Below are 16,588 nucleotides of genomic sequence, written 5' to 3' on the forward strand. Positions count from 1 at the left end.
ATATGATGTCCTTAATAGTTATTTTTTATTCTTTCTCCAAACACACACTCCACCATTGTTTCTAATTTCACCGCTACAATATCCAATCTTACCGCACCGCTGTTTTTAACCTCAGCGGAGGTAAACACACTGCTCATCCAAACTAAGCCTACATCATGACATCCTTGTCTACAGGAGATGACATCCAATCTCTACTGATACTCTACTATCGGCAAGAAGACATGATCTAAAAATTAAAATTTATTTTGCTGATTTTAAATTTTAAAATTTTATGGACAAAATATTATCCACGTCTTATCAACCCATGATAGTGGAGATCAAGAATCCAAATTTGGTAAGTAACGATTGTGTTTGCAGGGATTATACTAAAAAGTGGATGAACAGGAAAACTGGAAGGCTGATATTTAGATGCTACAAAGTGAGATGTAACATTTGTTGGTAAGTTTATTAGAATCATAAGTATAAATTGTATTGACGTGTCGTGGAATTAGAAGGGTTAAGAAAGAAGAGAAGCAGATGGGTGATCCACTGTATGCAATTTTTGGATTCAGTTTTGTTTTTATTGTTAATTAGAAGGTAGGGAATGAGAATAATTGTTGGCCCCTCATCCCCATTTCACCACACATTTCATACTTTTAATAATTATTCTTTTCATTTAGGTTCTACTTATTTCATTAGATTTCGTAATTTAAAGGCCCATTAACTTTATAAAAAAATTTATTTTAACTCTCATTTAATTTTTCAATTTTTTTAGTTCTTAAATTTGTATTTTTTTGTCAAATCACCTTAAAATAGATGAAAAAGTTAATATTTTTTAACTTTGCTGACGTGGACTGCCACGTGGATGACATGTCAACATTTGATTAATTTTTTAAAATTTAAAAAATTTAAAAAGTTATTTTAAAAATTATAAATCATTAAAATTATTAAAACGGTATAAAACTTATAAGTTTTTAATATTTTAAAATTGTAAAAATTTAAAATATTAATTGAATGCTGATATGTCATCCACATGGCAATTCACGTGTATGACACATCAGCAAAGTTAACAAATGCTAACTTTTTCATCCATTTTGGAGTGATTTGACAAAAAATACAATTTCAAAGACTAAAAAAGACGAAAAATTAAATAAATGACTAACATAACTTTTTTTTATAAAATTGGGGAGCCAAAAAAATTATTATGCCTAAATTAAATTTAATATAGACACTTATATAACTAGACCAACTTTCATATTATAATCAATGTTTCTTTGACTATGTCAGATAAAAATTTATTAACCTAAAAAATTTATTAACCTAAAGATTAAGCTGCAAAGAAAGTGGTTATGAATACCACATGACATGTATTTATTTCCATATATTTTGTTAAACATCTTAAACCCTATAACTACATCTATAATTTAGAGTAAACTACATTTAATATCAATTAATGATCAGTAAGTTTACACTTTAAGCACTCAATTGAAAAAAATTACAAGTTAGTTACTAAATTATTCGAACATTATCATTTAAGCCACTGAATTCGAACATTATCATTTACTTTACTAACCCATTAACTTGATAACGGGCATCTGATCTATCCATTAAGTCACACTATTTCATTATAGGGTAAACTACAGCAAAGTTTACTCAACTATTTATAAGTTTGTCATTTCATCACTCTATCTTTACACCACTACCCCTTATCTCAATAATTCAAATCGTATCAACAACTCAAACCTATCAAAGCCATTGTCAATCACATGCCTAACCTGACCAACTTAGCAACCTTTCATACTTAACCCACTTTCTTTTCCTCCTTTGGCCAAAATCATAACCCAATAATCCACAATCAAGCTATTCACACACATTTACCTTGAATCAACAACCAAATATCACTACAATCACAATCAAAACAAACCAAAATTTTTAAAAAAATCTCCCATTTCAACTGGCACTAAATAGGACCTAGGGATGGAATAAAATTAGAGAAAATATAATCAATATACATAAAAGGAGTCAAACGTTTTAGATTCAGTCAAGAGTTAGTTGGAGAGCTCCAAGCAACAAAGACTCAATCCAAGGGTGAAGCCAGAATTGTTGATAATGGGGATCGAGATATTTATATAAAATATACATGTTGAAAGTAGGCCTAACCTACAATATATTTCTAAATTCGGGATAATCTTGATCACCAAAATTTAGAAAAAAGAAACCAAAATAAGTTAAATGCTTAATTTGTATTAGATATTATAATTATATAGGTTTATCTTTTTACCTAATTAATATTTAAATACTATTCATACTTAGATATTGCAATTATTAAACTTTATTTTTACCAAATTAATATTTAGATACTACCTTGTATTAGTTTACCAAATTAAACTAAAAATGTTACTAAATTTATCATTAAAAAAGTATAAATTCTATAAAAGAAATCAAATTATAAAAACTTTGTGGTGGCCAAACACAAATTTGTCTTTTTTTTAACAATAATTATAATATCAAATAAAAGTTTTTAATGTAAAAGGGCCTAAAAAGAATTTTACCAAAGTTTAGGGGGTTGAGCCCCCAACCAGCCCCCCAACTAAATTCGCCTTTGATTCAATCCAAATGATCAAGGAGAAAATCTCTCTGAGAAGAAGAACATATTGGAGTCAAGCGACCATCCAACGATGGTGGACAAAGATAAAAAAGTTTCTTCATTAGGGCTTTAGGTTTAAATTAACAATGTTTATTTCAAGGTAAAAATAAATTGTAAAGTTGAAAGATGTGGGAAAAGCTTTAGTTTGGTGTGTTTCTTCTCCAAAGGAGGTCGAAAAATTACAAGATTACTAGAATACAATTGTGAAAGATGTCCCAAAATCCCATTGCAAAACTTTCAAATAGTCTAATGGCCAACACTTTTTGAAATTGGGCGACTAAAGTGTAAATATACTAATAGTTGAGTGACCTTGGGTGTAATTTACCCTATGATGAATAGTAACTTAACTGCCACATAAGATGTTTGTTACCAAGTTAACCGGCCAATGGCTTAAACGATAACGTCAGAATAGTGCAATACCCAATTTGTAATTTTTTGAAATTAAGTGACTAAAATATAAACTTATGGATAGTTGAAAGACCTTGGGTGTAATTTACCCTCTGATATAAAAGTTTTAATTTAAAATTGAATAGTATTTAATGGTATTAAGTTCGGCAATTCCACTTTTCCAAAGTATTTAATATAAATGAAATAAAAGTACAAAAAGTTTATAAGGGAATCATGATCCGTTAAAATATCATTATATCTATTTATATAAAAAGAAAAAAGGAACTATTAGTTAAAATCTGTAAATAATTTTTATTATAATTTTAATCATAAAACTTGAAACATTTTGGTTATTCAATAAATTGTGAGTTAACAAAAGAAAAATCAATATAAATTTTAATTCCTTTATTCAACAAGATTGGAATTATGTTATTATTATTATCAAATAAATTAATCTAACTCCTGCTAGCAACTAACTTAAGTTTTTTTAGCCATTAAATTAATGAATATTTTGCATCTTTACTCTTAAAAATTAATAATTTAATTTAAACTATTTTAATAAAAATATTTTAATTTTGTCCTCCCTAAATTACAGTACACTTAATACTTGAATTTAATTAATTATATGTAAAAAAGAAAATTTAATCAACAGAAATCCAACTCATAGATACTTGTAACAGTGATGTGTATACATACGATTTATTACTCATTTTCAATATGATTGTAAGTAATTGCAAAGTTGATATGGGACATATTAAGGTATTTATAATGTTAGTTGGACAAAGACCGGGAATATTGAAGAATGGAATTGGATAAAAGTAAAAAGGGCGAATGAATGCATCCATGAGGTTGGGGGTGATGCCTGCATAAATGGGGAACCAGCAGGCAGGAGACGACTATTATTATTAGCCATTTAGCCTATGAGGAAGCAATAAATGTCGGGTCCCTCCCCTCTTCACTTCTGTCCTTCTTAGATCTAATTTGTGGACTGAATTCAACCGTAGCTTTCTTTTGCTTTCAATAATGTCTAATGTCTTGCTCGCTTTCCTTCTTTGAATAATGTCATGGTGACCCGCAATTTCGCGTTATCAGCATCTTTTCTTTTTATTTCAATAATTTTCCAAGGGTAATTATTTGACTACTTAATCATGCATGATAAAATCTCTATCTTTTTTTTTATGCGAACAACGTATTGCACACTATGCCATCAATATGGTCAAATTTCCAACTTAAATTTTGAATTTTGTAATTTTTTTAAAAATATATTTAACGTATTGCAAAAATCAAATATTAATTTATTGTCTAATCAAAAAAAATATTAACTCACTGTAATTTTCTTAATAGCAAGATGATCAAATTATTTAAATCTAACATAATATAAAATTTCAGAGGTCGATGCATGTATCGAAGGGTGCTTGAAGGCAGTTGGTTTATAATCATTCAAAAAAAACAATCTTGTTCTATTTATGTAGGAACAGAAGCTGAAGCAATATTTAGAGAGTTTGCTTAACAAATCCGAAATAGTAAGTGAGTCAAAGAGATAATAAAGAGAGAATCAATACATGATATTTGTTAATGCAGTTTGCATTCCCCAATCCTACTTTGAAGAGCCTCGCTCAGAAAATGATTTTATTCAACAACTGATCGAGTACAACTCTTGGTTCAAACTCAATCTACCATTTCCCTAGCATAATCATGACCCTAAAGTCAAACTCAAATTGTTACAAATTACTTCCCCTAAATACCTTACAATACATACAATCTCTCTCCATAAAAATCTCTAAGCAAAAAGTGTCTAAAACACCCCCAAACAGCTGAAGAACAAAGTCGGCTATCAACCTATTTATAGGCTTTTCTTCAATGTTGATCAGCAGCCAAGAGATAAATTTTTGTCACTAGTTTAAATGTAGATAATTGTCTTCATAACTTAGCTTGAAAAATATTCAAATAAATCTCTTTATAAAATAACTTTCCATCAGCTTCAAAACTTTTGAAAGATAAGGATAAACCTAAGCATATTTAACACTTTAAACTTCTCTCTTTTCCTCCAAGTCAATCAAATGGATAAACATGATATTTTTGTACGAAATGCTTCTTCATTTGCTGCACTAACGAGATTAAATCAAAAGTCAAGCATGCCAACACAAAGATTTTGACTACACCAATGTTGTCTTCCTATTTATTGTTCGAACATGAAATAAGAGAAGCAACCAAAGTTCCAAAAATTATGACATTGGAGTTGTTTGTCGCCTTGTTTGAAACATGGAGGCCAAAAACACATACATTCCATTTTCTATGCGAAGAGGCGACCATAACACAAGAAAATGTTGCTTTAGTAATTGGCCTTTCAATCAACAGGCATGTGGTAATTGGAGCTAGTAACGCTGATATGGCATACAAGTGTTATTGGTTTTTAGGTTCGTCCAATCTAAAGATAAGCCAAATAAGGAATTAGATGAGAATCGGGTGAAATGTACATGGTTAGAGAGGTCGATTCAACCAACCCTCCACCACATGTAACTGTAGAGGAAATGGATTGATATGCTAGAGATTGGATGTTATGGATGCTATGCTAGTAGATTCAACTAGGGCTCTACGACTAGTGTAGCCATACAAGATGCTATGCAAGGCGAAGCAAGAACTGATCAACAAATTAAATGATTGTTGGTTGTATTTGCAAACATGGGAATAGATACAGATGCCATGGTTAGCGCCAATCCCTTCGCAAGAATGGGAGTTCCCTCTTAACAAAAGGTAAAAATAAAATCATGTACAATATCTTAAAATGTCTTCAACTACTAGTATTTACATTCCTTTTTTGCATTGAATATTTGAACGAATTTAGAGGCCACTTGGATCACATGTGTTATAAAAAGGACTTGACTTGGTTGTAACAAGAAATCGATCGATGAGACGATAAAGAGGTAAGTTGATGTTGTATTTGCATTCTATTAAATTCAGTGTTCCTATTAATGTTATAATTGTATTGGTATATATATTTGCAATTTCAATAGATGTCATACTTGTACTTAGACAATGTGAGGTTTGCCATCATATTGGAGATAGCTTTGAAGCAGTATACACTATTCAAGGTATGGTTGCCCCTCATTTGTTTCCACATCATGGATTGGAAGCATCCTGACCAGGTGGAATGATAATTTGAGGGGGCAAGATAAGCTTTGATCAACTTAGCATACACTATGCGTTTAGCTTGGAGACCAGTGAGCTCAATAGTGTAAATATGAAGAAATGATTCTAGATGGTAATTTCTGACTCTCTGAGGCAAATATGCAATAATTTAGACAAGAGGGCTATAGATGATTTTATCTATTAGATAAATATCCGGTAGTAAGAGAATTCTGGAATATTCTCTAAACCATGTTCTAACATGGCTATGTTCAATGTGCATGTTCTTGTAACATGTATCCACATGTTATCATTATTTATATTGTACTTCAGCATACGAGAACAATTGCATTTGTCATATGAATAGAGGTTTAACACATGTCAATCCTTAAACATTATCAATATCATGATTCATAATCCATTAGACGATTTGGATTTTGTCATCCCTATATATAACTAAAGTTTTATCTCTTTTAGGTACTCCAAATTCTAAAAACTTAGCCGATGATTTTACCTTCCTCTCATTCCCATCACATAGCACCATAATTGCTTTACCCATATGCATGCACGGCTGTTAAGATTTTGTTATTGATAATGATATGACCTATACCATATACGTGCACTTAAACATTAAACCTCGTAATTTGATCTATTGAATAGTGATAGTCTGCATTCTTTTTGTTCCCAATTGTTGTAACAATGTGCATGACTGTTTCAATTTTGCTATTAATAGATAACGATAAGAGCTATCTATACAAGATGTGTGCTGAGTAAAGCAAAAAAAAAAAAAAGAGAAGAACAAATGAACATTGATCATGATAGGTTTGATCTGTTGAATAGTGATATTCCATATTAGAGCTAAACATGTCTTCATCACATAATTTTTGTACATCTTTTCTCTTACCCTAATCCGACTTAAATATAAATAGTTGTGTAAAAAAATAGAACGTCGATAATGACAATATATCATAAAGAAAAGAGAAATAAAAAAATAAAGAACACACAAATTTTACGTGGAAACTTTTTCGATAAAAACCACGGGCAGAGGAGAAGAAAATTCACTATGTCGAATTCGAATAATTACAAGGAGTAGACTATGTATATTTATAGGCTTGTAAAACCATATTCTAATAGGAAGGCTTGTAAAACCATATTCTAATAGGAGTGTAGTAAGATCGAAACATTTTATTCTAATCAATATCAAATAGATGAAGTTTAATAAGGTTTAAAAAGTCTTATTCTAAAATAAAATAAAAGAATTGTAGTTCTATATGGATTTTACTTTTATTTTATTTTACCACTGTATTTTATTTAAATAAAGATTTGGGTCACTTAATTCTAATAATCTCCACCTTGACATGGATTCTCAATGAACAAGTTCTTCATTGCGAACTCTCAACGAACAAGTTCTCCACCTCTTCCACAAAACCCCTTAAGGGTTTAACTTCAACAATGAACACCAACCAAGTCTAAGCAATACTCAAACTTGGTTATAGGAAGTGACTTAGTCATCATATCTACAGAATTTTCATGAGTACTAATTTTGCTCACAACAATATCACAACGAGCAATAATATCACGAACAAAATGATACCGAACATCAATGTGTTTTGTTCTCTCATGAAACATTTGATCTTTTATAAGGAAGATGACACTCTGACTGTCACAAAATACTGTACTGAGTTGAAGGTCATCATTGAGTTCACTAAAGAGTCTCTTCAACCAAATAGCTTCTTTACAAGCCTCAATAATCGCCATGTACTCAACTTCATTGGTAGACAAAGTGACTGTAGTTTGCAAAGTGGCTTTCTAACTTATTGCACAACCTCCGATTGTAAAGACATAACATGTGAGAGATTTTCTTCTATTAAGGTCTCTAGCAAAATCAGAATCAACATACCCAATGACTCCATCTCTAGTTCTTCCAAACTGTAAGCAGACATTAGTAGTACCTCTTAAGTATCTTAAAATCCACTGAACTATTTCCAGTGTTCTTTACCGGGATTTGTCATGTATCTGCTAACTGCACTGACTGCATATGATAAATCTGGACATGAGCAAACCATAGTATACATGAAAGATCCCACTGCACTAGAGTATGGAACATGTGACATGTACTCAATCTCATCATCTGATTGTGGAGACAAAGCTGATAAAAGTCTGAAATGGGTTGCTAAAGGAGTACTAACAGGCTTAGCACTCTACATATTGAACCTACAAAGAACTTTCTCAATGTACCCCTTCTAACTTAGGTACAATTTACTTACTTTTCTATCTCTGAGAATCTCCATACAAAGTATCTTCTTTGTTGGTCCCAAATCTTTCATCTCAAATTCTCCACTTAGTTGGGCTTTGACGTTTCTTATCTCTCATTTATCTTTTGCTACTATCAATATGTCATCAACATAAAGGAGTAGATACACAAAAGAACCATCACTGTTTTTCTTAAAGTAAACACAACTGTCAAAGCTACTTCTTTTGAAATCATGAGAAGTCATAAAGGAATCAAACCTCTTGTACCATTGTCTTGGTGACTGTTTCAAACCGTAAAGGGACTTTTTCAGCAAGCAAATATAGTCCTATTTTTTCTGATACTGTAAAACCCTCTAGTTGTTTGCATGTAAATATCGTCCTCAAGTTCTCCATGCAAAAATGCAATTTTTACATCTAACTGCTCAAGTTCCAAATCATACATGGCCACAATACCAAGTAAAGCTCAAATCAAACTATGCTTCACAACTGGGGAGAACACATCTATGAAGTCCACTCTTGGATTTTGACTATAACCCTTTGCAACAAGCCTTGCTTTATATTCGGGTTCTTCAACTCCTGTAGTCCCTTCTTTCTTTTTAAATACTCATTTACAACGAACAACCTTTTTACCTTTAGGAAGTTTCACAAGATCCCATGTTCTGTTTTTGTGGAGTGATTACATCTCCTCTTGTATAGCAAACATCCATTTTTCTGAGTCTTCACAGCTAACCGCCTCAGAATAATTAGACGACTCTTGGTTTGTATCTATATCTTCAGCCACATTTAAAACATAAGTAACTAGATCAGCCTCAGCATACTTCTTTGGAGGTTTAATTTCTCTTCTAGTTCTGTTTTTGGCGATAGAGTATTATGATGAAGAAGCAACTCTATTTTGAAATTTTGTACTGGCTTGAGGAGTCGACTCTGTTGTAGATTCTGGATTAATCTGATGCTCCACCTGCTTTTAATTTTCTTTATTGGAAGAGTCTTTAAGAGATAAGTTAGGTAGCATAGTAGTTTCATCAAAAACAACATCTCTGCTAATCACAACTTTTCTATTTTCAGGACACCATAACTTATACCATTTTACACTAGCTTTATAACTAAGAAAAACACATTTAATGGATCTCAGTTCCAATGTTCCATTATCAACATGAGCATACGCAGGACACCCAAAGATCTTTAAATCATAATAGTTAGTAGGATTACCAGACCATACCTCTTGTAGAGTCTTTTTCTCAATGGCAACGGATGGAGATCGGTTGATAAAAAAAACATGCAGTAGAGACTGTTTCGGTCCAAGATATTTCCAACAGTTCTACGTTATTTTAATTAGGGCTTTACGTGTTCATCCCTCGAATTTTGTGGGTGTTAGTTTGGCTTTGATTTTACAACCAAGCTAGCATTTGATAAAAGTTATAGCATGCTTGGTTATGAATAAGTTCCAACAATGCACAACAGCGACATGGGACCAAGATAACGCTTCTTCGTGGTCTGGTCTTGTACCATTCCTACGTTATGCATCTAAATAATTAGATTGTAACTCAAACGGTTAAATTTAATTCATTGTTGCTTAAGAAAAAAAAGTTGCACAAAGGAAATGTTACTTGCGAAGAGAAAATTTAATGTTTTATGTATTATGCTATTTTACCTTTATGGTGAAAAATGTTTTAAAAAATTATATTCCTAAATTTTGTATTTAAATAGCTTTATGATATTAACAATGATTTAGATTAGTACTATGGTAGTAAGCTTACCTTTTTCCATTCAATTTATTTCTTAAATAAATAAATAAATAAATATTAGATGGGTAGGTCACAATTTGGGTTCCATAGTAGTTAGGGAATTGTTTTTGAAAATATTTAAACTTTTATTTAATTGAGAAACTCTTCTTTAACCTCTTTTACTCTAGAAGCTTGAAAGAGCATGTACTTTGTATTGGATAAGGTTAAGCCAAAAAAAAAAAAAGGTTAAAAATTGATCCAAACTAAACCCAAATTTTATTTTATTTTAATGTTTTATAATATAAAAATAACTTAAAATTAGTATATAAAAACTATTTTTCAAAAATATTATATAATTTTTTTTATTTACTTGAAAATTAAATTGTTTAAAAAATTGAAACTTTATAAAAAAAAATGTAAAAAAATCATATTTTTAAAAATCTCAAATTTAATTTGAAAATCAAATTATTAGGAAGGTAGGGAAAACTCAAAAAAAAACGCAAACAAAGGGAAATAGCATCGTTGTGGGTAAGAAGAGATGAAAGTTGTAAAATAAATGAAGAGAGAGTGTGTAGGCATTCAGTTCAACCACAAAACTAAGGCCCAACCCAGCTATCTTATGTCCACTCTCAGAGCCCATCTTAACACACACTTCACAATCAACCTTCACTAAATTTTCGCCTAAAGCAATCATTTTAAATATATTATTTTAAAATGAAATAAATATTTTTTAACAAAATGTGAATACTTAACAATATATTTAAAATTAGACAAATCCTAAATGACTAGATTTATCGTTTTAAATATATACTTTTAACATAAAATAAAATAAAGTATTTTTTATATAATTGGTCTATTCTAAATTTTGAAACAATTCCCGTGTTTAAAAATAAATTAAATCAAATCAAATAATAAATTGTTTTTCCTTTAAATATAACAATTCAATATAAAAATGAAATATAAATAATATAAATATATAAATAGAATCCCCGCACATTTTATTTATTACTTTCTCTCTTTCTTCCCCCAATCACAAAACCATAAGAGTAAAAAATAAAAAGCTAACTCTCAAATCTTGAGGGACAAAAATCTACACTACCCTCAATATATTTTACCATATACATATAAATTAATCTAATTAAGAATATTTATATTTATTGGGAAATAGGCTTGCTCATGACCAGGCCACCCACTCATGCCCGAAGGCCCATTTGAAAAATGGGAAGATTTTTAGACTAAAATATAAGGTTCGAAAAATAGGTTTTGGTAAAATTTAAGGTCCGTTTTCTATATGGGTTGAGCATTGGGCAAGATTTTGTTGGCCCAAGCCTAGCTTGGTCCGACCCAAATATATTATGTTGTAAAAAATAATTATATTAATTATATAAATTTATACTTATATTAAATCACTAACCCAATAACAATTAAACTCATTATCCAAAACCTAAAAAAAAAAACTTACTCAACTAAATAACCCAACCCAAAATATAACATTTTAAAAATTATATGTAATACAATAAAACATTTATTATATTTATTTATGTTTTTTAATATAATAAAATATTTATTATATTTATGATACTGTTTTTAATATAAATATTTTTTAAGATGTTAGAAAGCTTTTATTTTAGCCTTTTTTTAGTGCATTTAGTGTATTATATATATATATATTAAATTATTTCTAAATGAAATATAATCTAAAAAATCAAATATGAGTAGGACGGGTCGAGCACGGGTGTACCTTTCTTAAATTGGGTCGGGCTTGGGCAAAAGTAAGCTTATTTTTCGGGTCAAGTCGAGCCCGAAATTGAAAAATTAATCTAGATACCTTGTATGGACCCGACTTAACCCGGTCCATGAGCACTTTTATCGACAAACAATGGTATTTAGCAATACATGGTGGCCTTTAAAATATTGTAGAGTTAATTGAGATCACTTTAGAATTTTTATACTCTAGTCATAGCAGCACCTTTTGTCGAACCACCCTTCAACTATATGTCAAGGACAAACACGACTAATCTTAGCCTTATGGCCTCATAAGAATAGTTCATACAATTCTCAAAAGATATATCAGAAAGAGTTCTTGTCAGCACCTATTAATCCATCACCTCTCAAAGTCTGACAACACATATTCAGTCATCTCATATAATCCCCCACATAAATTCTAATAGTATTTCTAAGTTGACATCCATCACTCTATCCTCTGCAAAGTGCTTGATGGTTATGACTCACAACCAAGTCAATCAACCTCTATAAATACCCTTTTCAGCACTAAAGCAAGAAGTAACAATAACAAGAAGAATGAGAGATCAAGACAAAAGATTAACTTCAAAACCTACACTCTACTCAAACACCCTCTCCACCTAAACCAACATATTTAATGACTCTCGATATCATCTATGCTATTAACCACCACTTTTATCTACCCAACATCTAATTTAGCTTAATTATAATAACCAAAAAATCATTTCCTTAATCGGTCTATTAGTACAATTTGATCCTTTCACCAAATACTTTCTAGATGGTGAAATGTCTACACATGCAACCAATGCATTATAGTTCTTGCAGTTTACTGATTAACATAATAAATTTAAAGAAACAATTTCTCCTAAATTCAGCTCCTTTAGACTGAAACAACAGCGGAAGTAGGAACCTAAACCTGAGGTGGTAAGGAATTTTCTTTTTTTAAACCCAGGAAGCAGCATAACCTGTCTCATCTCTCTATTTTTTTAAAACGAATTACAAAAATAGTAGGTCACTCAAACCCCTGGAGTAGCATGCACTTGCAGAGTCTTGTTCAATTTGTCTTATCTTGTTGAAACATAAATATTGATACTGATACGGAAGAAAGGAAGTTTCTAAGTAATTTCTCGGGTATATCACATTCAGGCAGAAGCTAGCTTCTGTGTAATTTCCTGGAATTTGTTCTCATCTAATCTTTCCGTAATGATTGTACTTATATGTTTAATTGCACGATGATATGCAATTTTCATCGCTCGTGGAGCGCACCTTCCATTAAAGCCTGGTACGAGATAAAAATCTTCGAAACAAGTTAATTAGAAAATGCAAGCACTAATTGTAACAATATAATGTGATATATATTAGTATTTGTTACATAAGCACGAGAGTATACACGCGCCAACATCTTTTGGCATGCAGGCAAAGCAAGAGCCAACAGGAACACTTGGCTATTCCTAGATAAGATTGAAGGAGGGCTGCACACTCGCTTAGTGATCGTTTGAATAGAAATAGTTAGAGGAGTAAGCAATGCATAGTGTTTGTTGATATTAAGCAGAATTAAATGACGAGAGCAGCTTCCCTTTTCATATATAGGTGAATGCATGCTAGTTTTCACTTCTATGACTACCAATCATTGGCAGTCACGAGCATGACTCTTCAATTGACTCTCTCCTTCTCTCTCTGTCATGTGTCAGGAGTTTCACTAAACATGGCGCACAAACTTGTTCAAGTGACTTTGTGTTTGTGGGTTTTTACAAGCTTACTTCTCCCCTCTCCCACTGCTGGCCTATACCGGGTTAGTTTGAAGAAACAAAGATTGAATCTTAATAGATTTAAGGCTGCTAGAATTGCAATGAGTGGAGGGGGTATGCTTCATAACTATGGAAGTTCAGATGGAGAAGTAATACCTCTAAAAAACTACATGGATGCCCAATATTATGGAGTGATAGCCATTGGCTCACCTCCACAAAACTTCACCGTCTTATTTGACACTGGCAGTTCCAATCTGTGGGTTCCTTCTTCCAAGTGCTACTTCTCTGTAAGTTTCTTCTCAATTGTATAACTCTTGTTGCTGAACTATGCAATATTATGCTAGAATTACTAATCTTTCCTGTTAATCATACCTATATGCAGATTGCTTGCTATTTCCATTCAAAGTACAAGTCTAGCCGGTCAAGTACATACACAAAGATTGGTAATTTTTCTATTCTATGGCATCATACCTGCAAAATGCTTGTTGTTAGAACTTATAAACAAAAACACATTATATAATAACTTATATTGTTTGGTGTGATTCAGGAAAACCTTGTGAAATAAATTATGGGTCTGGATCAATATCTGGCTTCTTCAGTCAAGACAATGTTGAAGTTGGGGGTGTAGTCGTCAGGGATCAAGTGAGTTTCGTCAGCTTTTTGAGTTTCTTTTAGTACTTTCCATTTGTTTACTGAATTTCTCTTCTTTTCAATCTTGAGGTTTTCGTTGAGGCTACCAGAGAAGGAAGTTTCCCTACATTTGTTTTGGCAAAGTTTGATGGAATCCTTGGGCTTGGATTCCAGGAGATTTCAGTGGGGAATGCTACTCCAGTGTGGTATGGTATTTGTTGCTTGTGTACTAAATTCTCATATACACACAGTTTTCTTAATACATACACTAATTAATACATACGCTAATTAATTAAAGCATGACAAGAGTACAGGTACAACATGTTGAACCAAGATGTTGTAAGAGAGGACGTGTTTTCATTCTGGCTCAACAGGGATCCCTCGGCCAATGAGGGAGGAGAACTTGTTTTTGGCGGTGTTGACCCTAAACACTATAAGGGCAAGCATACTTATGTTCCTGTTACTCGAAAAGGCTACTGGCAGGTGAGTCAGAGTTACTCCTGCCTAATTATCCTGCTGTTCTTAGTACTTTTTTGTGGAAGGGAACTTATTCTTAGTGTCTTCAAAAAAAAAATTGTTTGCAGTTTGATATGGGGGACTTTCTCATTGGAAACAATTCCACAGGTGATGTAATACAAAGATTAGAATTAATGCTTGGTTTGGAGTTCTTACTACAAAGATATGTCCGAATCTAACAAATTCTGCTTACCTCAGGTGTTTGTGAGGGAGGTTGTGCTGCTATTGTGGATTCTGGAACATCCTTACTAGCTGGCCCCACGGTATGACCTCTTACATTATATATGTATGTATACTTGGTGTTTGGGTTTAATATGCAATTAATAATATCTGGTAAGTTCAGGCAGTTGTTACTGAAATCAATCATGCCATTGGAGCTGAAGGTGTGGTTAGTGCTGAATGTAAAGAAGTTGTCTCTCAATATGGGGACCTAATATGGGAGCTCTTAGTATCAGGGGTGCGTTTTTTTTTTTTTTATTGCTTGCTTTCATCGTCTTCTCAATATCTGCAAACTTAATTACCTGCTGCACTTCTGCAGGTACAACCAGACAAAGTCTGTACTCAGATTGGCTTATGTGTTTTAAATGGGACTCGCTATATGAGGTTTCTCTTTCTCCCCCTTACTTTATATGTTTCTAAAGAAGATAATTTTGATTTATGTATCATAGCTAGACGAGTTAAAATGTGACACAAAAGAAGGCACTTTTATGATATTGGTGTCAAAAATAGTTCATTTCTAATCTTATATGGTAATAGATAATTGAACATAATTTTATGATATTGATTAGTTTTATTAGTGATTCACTGCACCTTGAGAAGCTTGCCTTGTGTTCGACTGATGTTTTGTTCACCTTGTGAGCAGCAGTGGAATTAAAACAGTGGTTGAGAAGGAAAACATGGAGGGGTTGTCAGCTGGGGACCAACTGTTGTGCACCACCTGTCAGATGACTGTTTTTTGGATTCAGAGTCAGCTTAAACAAAAGGGCACAAAAGACACAGTTCTCAACTACGTGAATGAGGTAGCTTATGTTGAAACTAACCCCTAATTTTGTTAAGAGAAGCAGACAATTAATCCATGTGAATTAATGAGGACCTTGACAATGACAGCTATGCCAGAGCCTACCGAGTCCAATGGGAGAATCAGTAATTGACTGTGCTAGGATTTCATTGATGCCAGATATTACATTCATAATAGGAGACAAACCTTTTAAGCTCACTCCGGACCAGGTTTTACATTTTGATTTCGTTTGAATTTATCAGTTAAACTAAGAGACTGAGTTTAAAGATTGAGTTATTATTAATTGTGCAGTATATTGTGAAGATGGGAGAAGGTATTACCACAGTGTGTGTGAGTGGATTTATGGCTCTGGATGTCTCCCCACCAAGAGGTCCTCTATGGTAAGTAGTAGTATTGGTAACTCTGTACTGTTTCTGTTATCTGGTAGCATCTATATATGGATGCTGAAATTAACTAAGTAGATGCATGCAAATTTGCAGGATTCTTGGAGATGTATTCATGGGGGTATATCATACCGTATTTGACTATGGTAATCTTGAAATTGGTTTTGCAGAAGCTGCTTAGTTTCCCATTATTCTGATTCTGTGTCTTACCATTTATATACATGGTGATAATCGTTGCTTCTGTTCTGTGGCAACAAACAATATATATAGAATGTATTTTTTGCTCTTAACCTATGCAAGCTTGTAGTACTACTCTATATGTTTTGCCTCGTTGGTTTTATGTCATGCTTGTGGGCTGTGGCTCCAATTCCAATATATATACCCTCTATTGCGCTGCAAGTTTAACTCATTCAAGTCGGTTACCACATAATCTC

The 16,588-nt window shown here is 32.2% G+C and overlaps 1 protein-coding gene across 4 annotated transcripts; it reads left to right on the top strand.

The window, feature by feature from the left end:
* The first annotated feature begins 13,115 nt into the window (after nt 1–13,115).
* On the top strand, nt 13,116–16,529 carry LOC107933813 (aspartic proteinase). Of its 4 annotated transcripts, none has more exons than XM_016866099.2 (14): nt 13,116–13,449; nt 13,551–13,894; nt 13,990–14,050; nt 14,155–14,249; nt 14,328–14,443; nt 14,552–14,720; nt 14,822–14,861; nt 14,952–15,016; nt 15,097–15,210; nt 15,292–15,356; nt 15,616–15,772; nt 15,861–15,980; nt 16,063–16,151; nt 16,251–16,529. In XM_016866099.2, the coding sequence occupies exons 2-14, from the start codon at nt 13,565–13,567 to the stop codon at nt 16,333–16,335; spliced, it is 1,506 nt and encodes a 501-aa protein (XP_016721588.2). In that variant the 5' UTR covers nt 13,116–13,449; nt 13,551–13,564; the 3' UTR covers nt 16,336–16,529. The 4 variants fall into 4 exon arrangements, with proteins under 4 accessions (XP_016721588.2, XP_040954755.1, XP_016721586.2 ...); XM_041098821.1 differs by having other exon boundaries at nt 15,619–15,772; XM_016866097.2 differs by having other exon boundaries at nt 13,187–13,894.
* The last annotated feature ends 59 nt before the right edge of the window (nt 16,530–16,588 follow it).

Source organism: Gossypium hirsutum, chromosome D08 (genome assembly GCF_007990345.1).
Source record: "Gossypium hirsutum isolate 1008001.06 chromosome D08, Gossypium_hirsutum_v2.1, whole genome shotgun sequence".
NCBI lineage: Eukaryota > Viridiplantae > Streptophyta > Magnoliopsida > Malvales > Malvaceae > Gossypium > Gossypium hirsutum.

Bases quoted from the DNA above. Each gene is read 5' to 3' on its own strand.
- LOC107933813 (XM_016866097.2), top strand. From the start codon at position 13,454: ATGCATGCTAGTTTTCACTTCTATGACTACCAATCATTGGCAGTCACG. The intron at 14,250-14,327 runs GTGAGTTTCGTC...TTCAATCTTGAG, and splicing joins GTGTAGTCGTCAGGGATCAA to GTTTTCGTTGAGGCTACCAG. The intron at 15,773-15,860 runs GTAGCTTATGTT...TGACAATGACAG, and splicing joins TTCTCAACTACGTGAATGAG to CTATGCCAGAGCCTACCGAG.